Here is a 14736-nt window from a genome sequence, read left to right as displayed (position 1 = left end):
AAAAAAAAAAAGAAAAAAAAAAGAAAACATTTTTATTCACCAAACACGCAGAATTCCTCTTCATCATCATTCTTCTTGTGTTTCCATATACTCATCTTCTAGTATATGCAATAACTCACGAAGTTCTGCTGCGGTAGCTTTCTCTACGGAATCATGAGATTCATAAAGAAGTTTCACAGCTGTACAGCTCCAGTCATGTGTACAGGTAGTCAGTCTTGGTCTTTTCACTGATTTCACAGAAAAAGGAAATAAAGCTTCAGCACTTTTATCTTGTCTACTTCCATCTATTTTAGACACTTTAGGAATCTTACTTTCCTCAATAAGATGAGGTTGGGTTTCTCCCTTCTCACTTGTCTCTTTTTCCTGTTTACTAGACCTATCACTATTTATATTTTTAAATTGTATATAAAACGAGTCCAGTTCATCCACTATCAACTCTGGTAAATGATATACTTTTAAACTATCCCGACACCACTTGGAGAGACGTCTTTGCATACTTTCTTGCTCATATCGATCATCTAAAAGCACAACCCCACCGTAATCCTGCGAATGCCGAAGACAACGACCCAGTGCTTGATTAACAGCACGAATAGCATCTGTGAGATACCATTCCTCTCCACTATATTGACGTTGGGCAATAACCGTCCAAGACTTTAACGGCTGTAAAGGAATACCAACACAAATAACCAGTCGAGCCATACTATCGGCGAAATCCATTCCTTCACTCACCTTACCACGATACACAGATGCAAAGATAGCCGTACTATTATGAGTAACTCTACAAAAGGCATCTAATAGGGAAGGAAATTCCATAGCTGTTTGTGTTTCTAGAAAAACTTGTGGTATACGTAATTTTCCAGCCTTATTAGATATCATACGATAGTGTTGAATAAGTTGAGATCCCACCAAACGCATAACGGAATAATTTGGAAAAAATAAAAGAGTACCACCTAGTTTTACCTTTTCTACAAGAGTAATGATAACAGATACGAGTTGATGAATAAAGGATTTGTCTGTAAAGTTTTTATAATTACAATGAAGTTGTGAACCATCCTTCATTTTTGTAAGAGCCGTTAATCGGTATTGATGAGGTTCCACTACATGTATTCCTTCGTAAGTCATCATATGAAATAATGGAACTCCAATATCTTTTCCAAGTTGATCAAAAGGAGCTAGTGTTCCTGATGCCAATATAATACGATGTGAAGATCGAAGAAGATGATAAAAGGCAAGACTTCCATCTAAACAACGGATTCCTATACTTCTCCCTTCTGATGAACCAATTTTTTTATCCATCCCTTCTTCCCAACTACCACTATTATTAATATTATTATTATTATTATTATTATTATTATTATTATTATTATGACTCAAGTTAACATCACGAATACTGATAGCAAAAGCAGCTGGATATTGTAGTATATATCGCATCACAAGAAGCCAACGTTTCATAATGGAAAGAGTAAATATGGAAAACTGAAAAGGATTAAATGTTACACCCAAAGTCATTACAATACCATAAATTTGACGAAACATGACCATACCTTCTATGGATAAAGTAGATTCATCCAACTCCTCTTTATTTTTTACTTTATTTTTTTCATATATAAGGGTTACATGATCTTCTATGCATTTTCGAAGTATATTGGATATTTCTTCACCAGGAAGAGTTGGTCCTCGTCCTTCATTATCATCATGATTATTATTATTATGATTATTATTATTAGTGAAATCAATATTTCTTTTTTTCCACTCCTTGGAGTTCTGATGAACTTCTATCGAATAATCTTGTTTTTCTATAAACCTTACTATTCCATTAAATATATCATAAAGTAATGCAAATAGTTCTGCTAAAGTCCAATGAGTTAATTTAAATTCCCGAGGATAACTCAATGTTGGTACAGATGTTGCTGAAATAAGAAGAGGTTCAATTTCACTTATCACAAGACGTAACATATGAATAGATGTATCTAAAGATAATGCTTCTTGACAAACCAAAGGAACATTATGTGCCTCATCAAAAATAATAATAGAATGATTTCTCAATGCCGCTTCCATTTTACATTCATGACGAATAAGAGGATCTAAAAGATATTGATAAGTAGCAAAATTAATATGAGCAAAGAAAACAAGATCCCTGGCTGCATAATATGGACAACTCTGAGTTCCCGTACCTTCTACAATTAAATCTTCCATATCCCAAACTTTATCGGTTCGTCCTTTACAAAGTGGACGACTAATAGCACTATTGGCAAGAGCACTATATGTATGAACAGCCTCACATTGACCAAGAGAAACAAGTTTATCACATACCTCACCTAAATTATTACATTCTACCGGTAATGTTTTATTTGCACGAGCTTTTAATACAGTATTATTTATACAATACCGTTCTCGACTTCCAAGAATATTCATTTTTAATCGTTTTAGTTCTTTAAGTTTTCGTAATTCACCAACAGCTTGTCGTACCTGTGCGTGTGTTCGTGTAATGTAAAAAACAGTACAGGGAGGAGACCCGTGTTGTCGACGAAGATCCAAAGAAGTACTATTCATCTCTACACGAAGACACTTCCCTGTTTGAGGACGAAATTGTTTAAAAAATAGTGTTGGTACTCCCCACTGTTCATCATTATCTTCACTATTATTATGATGATGATGATCTCTCCATTTTATGGAATTCTCAGCCATATCGTCATCATCATCATCATCATCATCATCATTCTCATCCTTCTTTTTTTTATTTTTATTCTTTTTCTTCTTATTGTTTCCTTTCTTTGATTCGGAAACCCTATTAGAGAATAAATGCATTAATGGTCCATTTCCATGTTTACATTCTCGTTCTTGTAGATGTTGTTTTAACTCATCTGGAGTGAATTTCCCTAAAGCCGCCTGGTACTGCAAGACACTTGAGAGAAGCGCCAATGTTTTCCCACAGCCGGTGGGGACTTCCACTGCCGCTACGGGAACAGGCGGTGATGAGGACTGCAGACATTGATTGATAGTGCACATCATCTCTTTCTGCACAGTGTACGGCTCAAAGGGAATAGTGTACGGCAAACTGCCCTGCGGAGATGTAGACAACACCATCGTGATAGCAATAGCAATAGTGATAGCGAGAGAGAGAGAGAGAAAAGAACAGGGACCGCACTACTGTCTAGATATATATATATATATATATATACGAGTTGAAATTGAAATAGAGAGAAATAGAGAGAGAGAGAAACTAATGACAGAAATAGATATACAAAGAGAGAGAAGTTTATATAAATAGTTATATGGAAAGTGAAAGAGAGAAAGAAAAGAAAAAAGAAAAAAAAGCGTAAAATAAACGGAAAGACACAATAAAGGGCACGAACAAGAATAACAACAACGGCAATGATAACAACGAAAAAGAAACCTGTAATTGGGGCACACACACACACAAAAATTCGCTCTGTTTAAAAATTCCTTGCTTCCCTCACACCAGAAAATAAAATAAATAAATAAATAATAAATCTGGATGATGAAGGAAAACAAAAACAAAGGAAAGGAAAGAAAACAAAAAAAAAAGGATTTTTCTTTAAATTTTTTTTTTTATTTTCCTTTTCCTTTGTAATGATCTAAAAGAATCTTGTACCTCCACCTACACTTGTTCGCTGCTGCAGCAAAACCTCCGGCACCACAAATGATGAATCCGCTGAAAATACAGTACTCCTGCGAGGAACTGAACCACTGAAGCGAACATCCCCGCCACTAAATCTACTCTGTGGTTTGGAATCCATTGTAAACCGATCTCCTACCCTTCCTGAACTTCTTCCATTAATATTTATATTTCCTTCTTCTTCCTTTTCATAAATACGTGCCCGACGACGGGCTAATTCTCGTGCAATAAGAGCTGAGAGTTCTGTGTCTCCAGTCTGAAGAGCAAAGTGCATGCGGGTGACAAGCTCATCATTATTCATATAAGCAAAGGACATATCTGCCATTTCTTTTCGTGCATAATAGCGAGGAAAGAGTTTCGCCAATAATCTACCCCACAATGTGGATGAACGACTTCCACGTTGAGTATGTGAAGGAGAGAATAACGGTCGACTAGCAAGATCCTGTGCAATGGCTTCTGATCGTAACTGTCGTTCCATTCGTTGTTGATCATGATAGACATCTTTCAATGTACTTATAAAGGCACAGTCCTTTCCTTCCCAGACAGAGGGATCATACGGTGGGGCATCATACTTGGGAGTTCTCCCAGTGTCTTCGCCGGCGGTACGAAACATGAGGAACTCCTAACAGAGATAATGTGGAGAATAAATCTTTTTTTCTTTTTTCTTTTTTTTTCTCTTTTTCTCTTTCTTTTCTTTCTCTGTGGGATAGGCCTCTAGTCTACAGAGGGAAAGCAAGATAAAACGGGAAAGAAAAAAGAGCAAGCAAAACTATAAAGAAAAAAAAAAAATATTCACATACTTTTCACTCTCCATTACCAATTAAGCTATTCACCTTTTTTTCTTTTTCTGATTTATTACTTCTTTGTTTTTTTTTTTTTTCTTTTTCCTTACCCTTGTCCAGAAAAATTCCCCACTTCATGTACTCTCCTCCACGCACTTCCTTTTTTTTTTCTTTTTATTACCATTATTATTATTATTATTGATATTTCCTTTTTCTCACCAAGTAACGTTCCAAGTATTCTTATCGATGGTTTTGAATGGTGCCTGTACTGAAACCCTACTACGAACTAATGCCCCACGTTTAATACGAGGAGTAAATTTCGGAGCTCCGGGGAATTTCTGTTGTCGGCGCAGAACTTTAAAAAAGACTTTCTTCGCCCTACAGTTTGGAGACATGGGTACTGTGTGTCCAGCGTATTGATTAACTTCACCATCTTTCAGTGTTTTTGCCAATGGCTTTTCAAAGAGTCGTTGTTTAAGTGCCTCTTCATCCCGTTCACGTCTTGCCATATTTCGCAGGAGATGTCGTTCACCCCAGCGATAGGCTTTTCGAACAGGATCTGCACTTTCTGGTAAGAAAAGTGGTTTATTATGATAGGGATGCTGTTCATATGCATAACTATCGGATAGTTTTTCTTCTCCTACAAGAGGAATTTCATGTTCATCTGCTATAAACCCAATACCATCTTTAAAGCCACTATAAATATCCTGCATAGAGGTTACATAGCCGGGATCACGATTGCCAAGATCCCATAATGCCTCTGGGGCTGGGAGAAGAAGAATATCATCTGCACCGGCACAGCGAAGTTGTTTCATTAATTCTGTAATAGCAACATTAGCGTAACTTCCACGTTCAAGAGCGAATTCTAATGTTAATTTTGAATCCACTTGATTATATTCATATCGTAAATTCATAGGTTTCCGTACAATAGGTCGAGGTGGTTCAAGGAAATCACGAATTCCAGTTTGTGTGTGTTGTCCATACCAGTCTAGGTGATATTTATCACAAATTTGAAGATAATACTCTCCTACTGTATTCATTGGACGTTGAATGCCATTAAAAGAAAATCCAGGATGTACCACATCTGTAATAGAATAGTTTTCTTTATTATTATTATTATTATTATTATTATTATTATTATTATTATTATTTGTAATAATTTTAATACCTCCACGATACCAATCTTTAAGATCATCAGATGATGTAGCCACATGCCTTAATACCTCTGGTAAAACAAAATCTCCTTCTAATACTTGTAATCCAAAATGATGAAGACGGAGTGTTAATACTTGATTCCATAAGTAACTACTTAATCTTTGTGCTGTTAACCGACGACTTGTTTTATCTAAATCCATAAATGCTCCTTGAAGTTGTAAAATAATTAATTCCTGTTTTTTACTTATTGGTCCACCCCCTTCTGAACATAATGGGATTCCTAAGGATGGACAAGAAAGAAAAGGCATTACATCTAATTCACCAGGTTCAATAGCCATACGTCTGAGACGACGAACGATATTTCGTCTATATTCATCCTGTAATGGTGTTGGATATTTCTTCTCACGTTGTAGTAATTCCCGCAGTGTGAATGGTTTATTTGTATATCCAAGAAAACGAAAAGCAAACACTAACCAATTATGATGTAATAAAGCGAAAGCCGCATCATTTTTTCCACCAAACCAGGAGAATCGTTGACAACCATAATAATTTGGGAAACCATGTTTACGAAAGGCCTCTAAAGACTTTTCAATATCTTCCCGTGGAGCTATTACATCTCGTAATATAATTTTAAAATGATTTCCAAATAAACGTCCTGGAAGTAATGGTTCTGTTTGATAGGAGAAATCAGATAATGTCATTTTCCATTTTTTATGACGAAAAATACGATTTGCTTGAAGAGCAGCGGCAGGGGAAATATTCTTAAGTCGTACTCTTTGAATCGTATCACCAATATAATCTTTTATTCCAGCAACGGAAATTCCAGTGGGATGCATGCGAAGTGTCTGTGCAATAACAGAGAGAGCCACACTATGGGCAATGTGTTGTTTGTGAAGATAACATTGAAGATAGAAATGTTCCTTACTACAGATGAGTTCACTATTATTATTATCATTATTATTATTATTAGACTTATCCATAGTTGTGTTATTCTCTGATTTAACAATATCTACTATTTCCTTTTTTTCATTATGTTCTTCCTCCATAAGTTCAACTAGACGCTCCTGTACATTTACTGTAAAAAATGATTGAAGTGGAGTATCCGGAGAACTATTACTACTATTACTATTACTATTATAACTATCCTCATCCTTTTCTGTTGGATTATGCTTAAGCAGAGAGTCTGGTAAGGACGGTATAGTCCAGTCTGGTTCCCGTGAAAGCATTACTCCTCTACCAGTTTCATCCGTCATCATTTCAGTAACGTAGAAATCACTCCAGCGTTGACGAAAGAGACCTGAGAATCCAGGAGCATCTGGTGAAACAAAGGCACCCATACCAAAACGAAATAGTACGGCAGTTTCATCTGCAAATAAAGAATCGGGATGGCACATGAGGGCATTATAGGCTTCTTCTTCTTTTTTAATGATTTCTTCTTCACGTTTATCTAGTGTATATTGACGTTTTTTCCATTTCTGCATCATTCGTTTCATCACATCAAGGGATGAAAATGACCAAACCTTTTCACGCAGCACCTCTTGTTGTTGTTTGTGAATAGAAGCCGTAGTAGTAGTAATAGTAGTAGTAGTAGTAGTAGTAGTAGTAGTAAGAGGATGAGATCGTTTAGCTAAAGCATCCAAGCGATTCCCTTTAGACTTTGTCTTTATTGAAACATTAGAAGTACGTATATTAGAAGAAGGCGGGTGGTAAAGGCCTAGACGATATGCAAGAAAATCAATTCTATGAAGTACTGCCGGATCAACTTTCCAAATCCAATGTGTAGATTGCAGTGAAGAGTTCCCAAGTGACGGCTTCATATATATATATATATATATATATATATATATATGAAGTGTATCCTAATTAGATTAGAGAAGGGAGTGAAGAAAATATACAAGCCCCAATCTCCAATCCCTACCCTTCTTCTCCCTTCAAAAAAAAAAAAAAAAAAAGAAAATAATAATAATAAAATGGGAATGAAAAGGAAAGCAAGACGCAGTTTTTGTTAGAGAAGAGTTTGTAACCTCATTTTTCTACACTCTACAAAGACAGACACACACACATAAACACACGCACGAATAAAATAAAAAAAGATATATATATATATATATATGGGAAAAATAAATAAAAAGAGGAGGAGAGTGCAAACGCACCATAACAAAGAAAAAAAACAAAAACAGGAATAACACTTCCAATACCGAGCCGTCAAAAGGAAAAAAAAAAAAATTCCTCTTTCCATTGTAAATACAAAGGGAGTTTTTTTCCTCACACACACACACACACACACACACACACACCCACCTCCTTTCTCCGACGAGGTGAGAGGAACAAACGTTATTACCGCTGTGTTTGTGAAACAGTTGGGTTACGTTTCCCAAGACCCGAGTTAAGTCTGAGTAGACCTTGCATAGACATTTTTCCTGTTTGTGTGATGTTTCCTCTATTCGTAGGTGCGAAGGAAGATGATGTTGGTTGTTGTGGATTCATAATGCCTCTACCGCTTTCATTCGGTGTTCGTGAAAATCCCGTATTTTTCATTCGTTGAACACCCATGCCCTGTTGTACATCCCGTCGTTTTCCCATGGAATCATTTCCATTGCCAAATCCCATGCGATTATCAACGACTTTACCACCGCGAAAAGGTGGACGTGTAGAGTTTGCTGTATTCCCACCATGGCCTTCCATACCAACACTATTACTATTACTATTATTATTATTATTATTATTATTATTATTATTATTATTATTATTATTATTATTATTACCATAGGAACCAGGAAATGGATTTGTTATGTTTGTACTCATTAAGGTGGAATTCATTAATAATGGTGGTGGTGGTGTTGGTGTTCGTGTAGTTTCACTTCCCAATTGACTTGGATGAGTAGATCCACCACCAAACTCATCCATCATTTTTTGTAATTCCACCGCGAGCCATCGTTCAAAACCGTTTTGATTATCTATATTTACTTTTCCTTCTGCATCTACGGATTTTTCTAAAGCTATAGGATGAGTATACCATAAACCTGGCACCATACGCTCACTCCCATCATCACAATTCCATTCTCCTGAGTATGAAAGTTCTAAAAAACTCTCTCTTGGTATTTCTGTTTGTTGAGAGTACATTGGTGTTAAACCTCCCATGTAAAGATCTTTTGCTGCAGTATACCACGCCAGAAGTATTTCTCCATCCGCACGGTTACCTCCTCCAACACAGGAAAAACTTCCTAATCCTCCATGACAACTATGATGAATAGTATCTATAAGAAGAATATAACTATTACAATGACGACACCAAAAGAAATAAGTGGCTCCAATAACACGCCATGCCCATCGTTCTACATGTTCATCACTCCATGAAATAGAAGGGAAAGTTAAATTAACTGGATGTTGTGAGGAAGTATGTGTGGTGAGAATTTCACCATGGGTACCTATAGAATTCTTAGTAAGTCTTGGACAAGGGATAGGTTTAACATTTTTTCCTTTACGAGTTACTCGTTTATATTCATGATCATCAAAGAGAACTCCACAGTATCGACACCATCGCAATCCACTGGATCTTCCTTGTCCAAAACGATCACAAACCATATGACGAAGTACTGCTGTAAGGAATCTACGATTAGATGTATACTCGGCTTGACATTCAAATAATTTTAAAAAGGCTCTCGCAATATCACCTTCTGTAAGCATACCAGATAATCTTGCTAACAACTCTCCCGTCAGACATTCCATATTTACCCCAGATAATAACACTTGAAGAAAGTGGTCTCTAATAAATTGTAAAGATACATCAACGAGTGGTGTCATGCATAGAAAGTTTGAGGAAAGTGCTATAGAAACAGCATTATCTGGTGTAAGTGGACGTTGTTTTCCTTCTACATAAGCCATTAACCATGAAAAGATACCCATATCACAATTCACACGTAAAGGAATAGGAGGAAGTACAGTTTGTTGCTTCCTCTTTGAAGAAATCTCATCCTCACGGCTTTTTAAACTACCACTAGTTACATTACCAGAGATAATACTAGTATTCTCACCATTACTGCTATTACTATTATTATTATTATTATTATTATTATTATTCGTAGTAGTAGTAGTAGCCGTAGCAGTAACCGTAGTAGCTGTATTAGTAGTAGTAGAAGTAGAAGTAGTCCTGGGAGTCGTGTTCGTTACGGTATCTTGTTCCTTTTCACCATTAACCCTCATGAGTGCCTTATTTTCCTCTAATTCCTCCTCTTCTTCTTCTAAATAGCGTCTGATAATAGGCACAAAGTATACCATGGACTTTTCCAGTAAACGGACATCACAGCGGAATACACGCATCTCATCTAATAGTCTATCATACACCGTCACTTCCACCTCACGCTGTGGAGATGCGGAAGAAGAGATGCCGCCGGTGCTATTTTTCATTTTTAGGAACTTTGTCTACTAAATGTGAGAATATAGTATGTGTATAATTATTACTTCTTTTTTTTTAGTTTTTTTTTTTGTTTGTTTCTTCTTCTTCTTTTCTACTTCTTCCTTCAATGTAATGGAATTTAGAAAGTGGGGAAAGGAGAGAAAAAAAAATAGATAAATATAATGAACCTTTCAAATAAACCCAAAAAATTTTAATTCTATCTTTGCCATTTGTTTTTTTTTTTTTTTAGCAATCCATAAGTCTTTTTTTTTTTTAATTTCATTTGGTTTCTCGTTCGTTGCGCTCCTCTCTCTCCTCTCTCTTTCCTCTCTACGCAGTAACGTCAAAACTTAAATGATGTTTATAGAGCACTTTGTCTACTGTATTTAATCCGCAATATGTTGGAAACGGAAGGAATGAAAAACAAGCAGATTCCATAATAACATCATCTGATTGTGTCTGTTGTTGTTGTTTTGTCTCTTTCGCTCCACTGTGGCCTAGAGGGAGTCTGGATGGATGTGTATAGTAAGCCACTAAATGATTCTTCTTCATTGCCTGTAATAGAGCAGCAGCAGCAGCGGAATCTGCATGAATGTCTATTAACTCACTATTATTATTATTATTGTTATTATCGTTGCTGCTATCCATGATTGATAGGAATGGAACTCTAATTAATTCAACTTCCTACTCTTCGTCCCAGCAAAAAAAGTAAGAATTAACAACAAGAGAAAATAGAAGAGATAATCCGTCTGATGAGAGAGAGAGAGAGAGAGAGAGAAAATCAAAAACAAAAAAACAAGTAGAGTAAATAGTAATTTAATCAGAGATGTATAGAGTAAAAATAATAATAATAATAATAATAATAATAATAATAATAATAATAATAAATAATATCAAAGAAAAGCCCATGAAGGAAAAAGAAAAGGAAAAAAAAAATCTTAAAATGAGTCACTCAACGCATGGAAATACCGTTTTTTTTTTTTTTTTTTAAAGCAAAGGAAAGGGAAAAACAAAAGCAAAAATGAAGAACAATGTCAGAATAAAAAAAGAAGAAAAAAAAAGAAAAAGAAAAATCGAGAAGATATCTTCTTTTCACTCCATTTTTTTTATCATTATCGCAAATAAACCAATCAATAAACAAATAGGAAGCAAAAATAATTACTTAAAATACATATACATACATCTTTTTTTTTTTAAATATTTTCTCTTCGCATTTATGTAAATTACGAGAGTCCACGTCTCCAGTCCCAACGAAACTTCCCTGAGCCATCAAATGTACGCAAACTACTTCCCCCACTCATAGCCAGTGTGTGTTCATCCGCGTTGTTTCCATTAATTTCCTCACTCACCTCCCACCTGAACTCCTGCAGGCGGTGCTGCTGCCCAACATCTATTGCAGTCCGGGTGCGCACAGAGACGGCGTGAAGGGCAATCGTGCAGGAGGCGAAGGACGGGGACTCCAACACACGTGGACTGTGCGCAGATCCCGTCGGGGCCGTTGCGGCGATGGGAAGTGTTGCCCGCCGGGGACAACTCCCCCACTGTGCGGTGCTTCGCCCACCAGCGACACTCTTCCGCACCGGCATTGGCCGCGAAGATGTGGTGGGAGTTGGAGTTGTTGTGCCGTTATTATGATTATTATTATGATTATTATTATTATTATTATGATTATGATTATTGCCGTTGACTGCGGTTGGGCAAACAATGTGAAAGGGGAGGAATGCCGTATTTTCCGGATCTGTGTTGGAGCCGTGCGGGAGTGAACCGCACTGACTGTTGTCGGCGCTGGCGGAGCACCACTCACTGTTGGAGATGCCGCCTTGTGTGAGAACTTCGCGGCTGCTGTCATTATACACCAACGGGGAGTTCCAGCACTTTTCACGGGATGGAATAGTAGGTGTGCTGTGCATATCCACAACCGAGTAGGCATTACTACTCATCCTATGATTACTACTACTACTACTACTATGATGATGATGATGATGATTATTATTATTATTATGATTATTATTATTGTTTTTGCAAGTAAAACTGGTCCCTGTAGACCTTCGTGATTTTTGTTTTGCAAATTCAGGAAGTGTACTATAGACAAGTGTGAGTCCACATTTTTGGAATTCCCATTGATATAATCCAGCTGCATTTACCTTTAACGATCCATTTGGTTCACGTAGCCAATGATCATCACTTGGATCTGCTGTTCGTGCATGTCGACATTCATCACGACAGAGAGATAAGAGAATATCTTCTGCAAACAAATTGGGTTGTAAACACCATTCCTTTCCATCAAAATACAAAACAGATCCTGGAGAGATTGGTGTGGAATCTTCATTAATATGTTCACATACAGAACCATACGATCCGACAATCCACACATCTCCTTTATGAACATTAGAAGGAATGAGGGAATCCACAAAAACATTTCCTTCCAAATGACACTTCATAGATTCTTTAGCTAAAGATGTTCGATATTCTGCTCCAGATCCACCAATAATATTATTTAAATGCGTAATATAATACCAATAAGCCCATTCCACACACTTTTTAACTTCTTCACTATCCATAAACCCACATATGGTATCACCTTCAATGTAAGTTATAAGAGAATGTTTTGTTAAAGATTTCCCATTTACTATTAAATTCGATAAATCCTTTTTGATTTTAGAATCTATTGTACTCTCTTCAATACGTGCTCGTACTTCACGTAAAAAGCACAACCAAGGAATATCGGTCGCTTCCACTGAAAAATCCAGGGAACGAAAAATAACATTAGCACTTATATTCGCATTATCCCAATTTTCCATTTTAGATTCTTTTTGTTGTTTATTTTTATATGAAATATCTTTACTTTCTTCTGAAGTACTAAAATCATTTAATTGATATTCTTCTACTGTATTGTAAACATCCTCCAATTCATCTAATGTGGAAGGATCCCCCACAATACCAATACGCCGCAGTTGAGAAATAAAAGTATACGCTGCAAGACACATCACTACCATACGTTGATTTCCTCCAACCTTTTTAGATAAAAATAATTCAAATTTATACGGATTAGATTTCATTTTACTTTGTGGAATAGAAGGTGGACAATAATTGGTATCACCAATAAAACCTATAATATGAAGTTGTAATCCTTCTAATTCTACTGCTGTTACCATCGTATTAGAATAAAGAGAATCTCGAGTTAAATCTATTCGTGATTGTGTTAAGGTTTTGCTTTCAAGAATAAAAGCTACCACACAGGGAACAGGACTAAATACTCTTCCAGCACGATGAACGGCTAAAAGTTCCGTATCTGTTTCAAATAACCGCTGATTACTTATACTCATTAAATGTTCATACAAACATCTACGTAAAGCTGAAGGATTTTCACTCTTAGAGTTATATTTGCCCTTTGTATATTTTAAAAACGCTGATGATCCTCCACAGACATTAGTAAACTGCTGAAATATCGGAGATTCGGAAGATGGAAAGTAGTCTGATATAAGTGGAATGAGAATCATCTTGGGCACGTTGTTGTTATTATTAAAACTATTTCTTTTAGAAAAGACATGTCGTTCTTCTGTGGATTCCTCAAATGGGAGACCACGTGTTAACCCGTATCGGAGGGATTCTCTACTTGGAACAGCTCCCATCCCCAATAAACACTCACAGTGAAGAAGAAAGATTAATATATATATATATATATATATATATATAAACAGATAGATAGATAAATTAGATAACAGTGACCAGAAATACTAATGTGGAATTAGGTCACTCACCCAGTCACTCACGCACAAGATAAGCAAAGCAAAGCAAAACAAAGAAACAAAAAAAAAAAAGAGAAACAAAAAACTGTAATAATATATGGAGGGATATTTTAAAGGTGTTACTACTATGGAAGCAGAATAATATCTAATGTTATTTCCCTTCTGTGAAAGCCAATATTTATCATTCACTCCTATATACGTATAAAGGGGATTAAGAGGTTAAAAAAAAAAATAGAGAAAAAAAGAAGAAGAAAAAGGAGTAATGTTTATTACACATATGTAATCATCCATCCAGAATTAAAAAAAAAATATATATATTCATATTCATATATATATATAGATTACAGCAGTGGAAAAACAAAAAAAAAGAAAAAAACTTCAGAGTCTTTTTTCTTTTTTCTTTCATTCTCCGCATATTCAATATTCAAAATTTTGTTTCCGTCTCTCTACCTCACCACTTGTTAAACAATGACAAGATTGATAATCTTCTCTTTTTTTTCTTTTCGTCTAATAATGGCAAACCAGCAGTAGCCAGTCGTTTTAGTGGCGAACTCGAAACTTTGAGTTTAAACAAACATTCTCATCTCTCTTCCTGTTTTTTCCCTTTTTCTTTTATTTTGTTGTTCTCTTTATCTTTAGAAGGTCATATATAAATTATACTGTTCACACCTTTACTTTTTTTTTTCTTTTTTTCTTCTTCTTTTTTTTTTTTTTTGGCATTCCATAGGGAGAAGTCCATTAGGACCTTTACTTTCTCTTTCACTCCCACATCCTCCCTCTTTCTCAGTCAAGATCTCTCTTTCTCTTACATACACAAAGAGGGAGATAGATAGATAGATAAAGAGATGATTGAGGAAAATACAAACAAAATAAAAAAAAAGGAGATAACACAGACACCAGCTTGTAAAGGTGAAGGAGATTCGGTAAAATAAGAAAAAAATTTGACATAAATACATATATATATATTTCTCTTTTACCTTTTTTTTTTTTTTTAATACAGAAAGAATAAGCAAT

General features: G+C 35.7%; 6 protein-coding genes across 6 annotated transcripts; all 6 read right to left on the bottom strand.

The window, feature by feature from the left end:
• Window positions 1-66: 66 nt before the first annotated feature.
• Window positions 67-3087, bottom strand: TM35_000242680 (putative helicase-like protein; the record flags this gene model as incomplete). The annotated part of the gene is made up of 1 exon (XM_029027680.1): window positions 67-3087. The coding sequence occupies one exon, from the start codon at window positions 3085-3087 to the stop codon at window positions 67-69; it is 3021 nt and encodes a 1006-aa protein (XP_028881184.1).
• A 512-nt stretch (window positions 3088-3599) lies between these two features.
• On the bottom strand, window positions 3600-4253 carry TM35_000242670 (uncharacterized protein; the record flags this gene model as incomplete). Its single annotated transcript, XM_029027679.1, has 1 exon — window positions 3600-4253. The coding sequence occupies one exon, from the start codon at window positions 4251-4253 to the stop codon at window positions 3600-3602; it is 654 nt and encodes a 217-aa protein (XP_028881183.1).
• A 384-nt stretch (window positions 4254-4637) lies between these two features.
• TM35_000242660 (tRNA pseudouridine synthase) lies at window positions 4638-7394 on the bottom strand (the record flags this gene model as incomplete). Its single annotated transcript, XM_029027678.1, has 1 exon — window positions 4638-7394. The coding sequence occupies one exon, from the start codon at window positions 7392-7394 to the stop codon at window positions 4638-4640; it is 2757 nt and encodes a 918-aa protein (XP_028881182.1).
• A 520-nt stretch (window positions 7395-7914) lies between these two features.
• TM35_000242650 (DUF3342 domain containing protein) lies at window positions 7915-9984 on the bottom strand (the record flags this gene model as incomplete). The annotated part of the gene is made up of 1 exon (XM_029027677.1): window positions 7915-9984. One exon carries the CDS (start codon window positions 9982-9984, stop codon window positions 7915-7917), a length of 2070 nt encoding a protein of 689 aa, XP_028881181.1.
• Window positions 9985-10303: 319 nt separating this feature from the next.
• TM35_000242640 (uncharacterized protein) lies at window positions 10304-10621 on the bottom strand (the record flags this gene model as incomplete). The annotated part of the gene is made up of 1 exon (XM_029027676.1): window positions 10304-10621. The coding sequence occupies one exon, from the start codon at window positions 10619-10621 to the stop codon at window positions 10304-10306; it is 318 nt and encodes a 105-aa protein (XP_028881180.1).
• A 575-nt stretch (window positions 10622-11196) lies between these two features.
• Window positions 11197-13605, bottom strand: TM35_000242630 (uncharacterized protein; the record flags this gene model as incomplete). The annotated part of the gene is made up of 1 exon (XM_029027675.1): window positions 11197-13605. One exon carries the CDS (start codon window positions 13603-13605, stop codon window positions 11197-11199), a length of 2409 nt encoding a protein of 802 aa, XP_028881179.1.
• Window positions 13606-14736: the final 1131 nt, after the last annotated feature.

The sequence above is a fragment of the Trypanosoma theileri genome (genome assembly GCF_002087225.1).
Source record: "Trypanosoma theileri isolate Edinburgh chromosome Unknown TM35_Tth_24_V1, whole genome shotgun sequence".
NCBI lineage: Eukaryota > Euglenozoa > Kinetoplastea > Trypanosomatida > Trypanosomatidae > Trypanosoma > Trypanosoma theileri.
The sequence above is the reverse complement of the archived record's forward strand: the minus strand, read 5'-3'. Positions and strand labels throughout refer to the sequence as shown.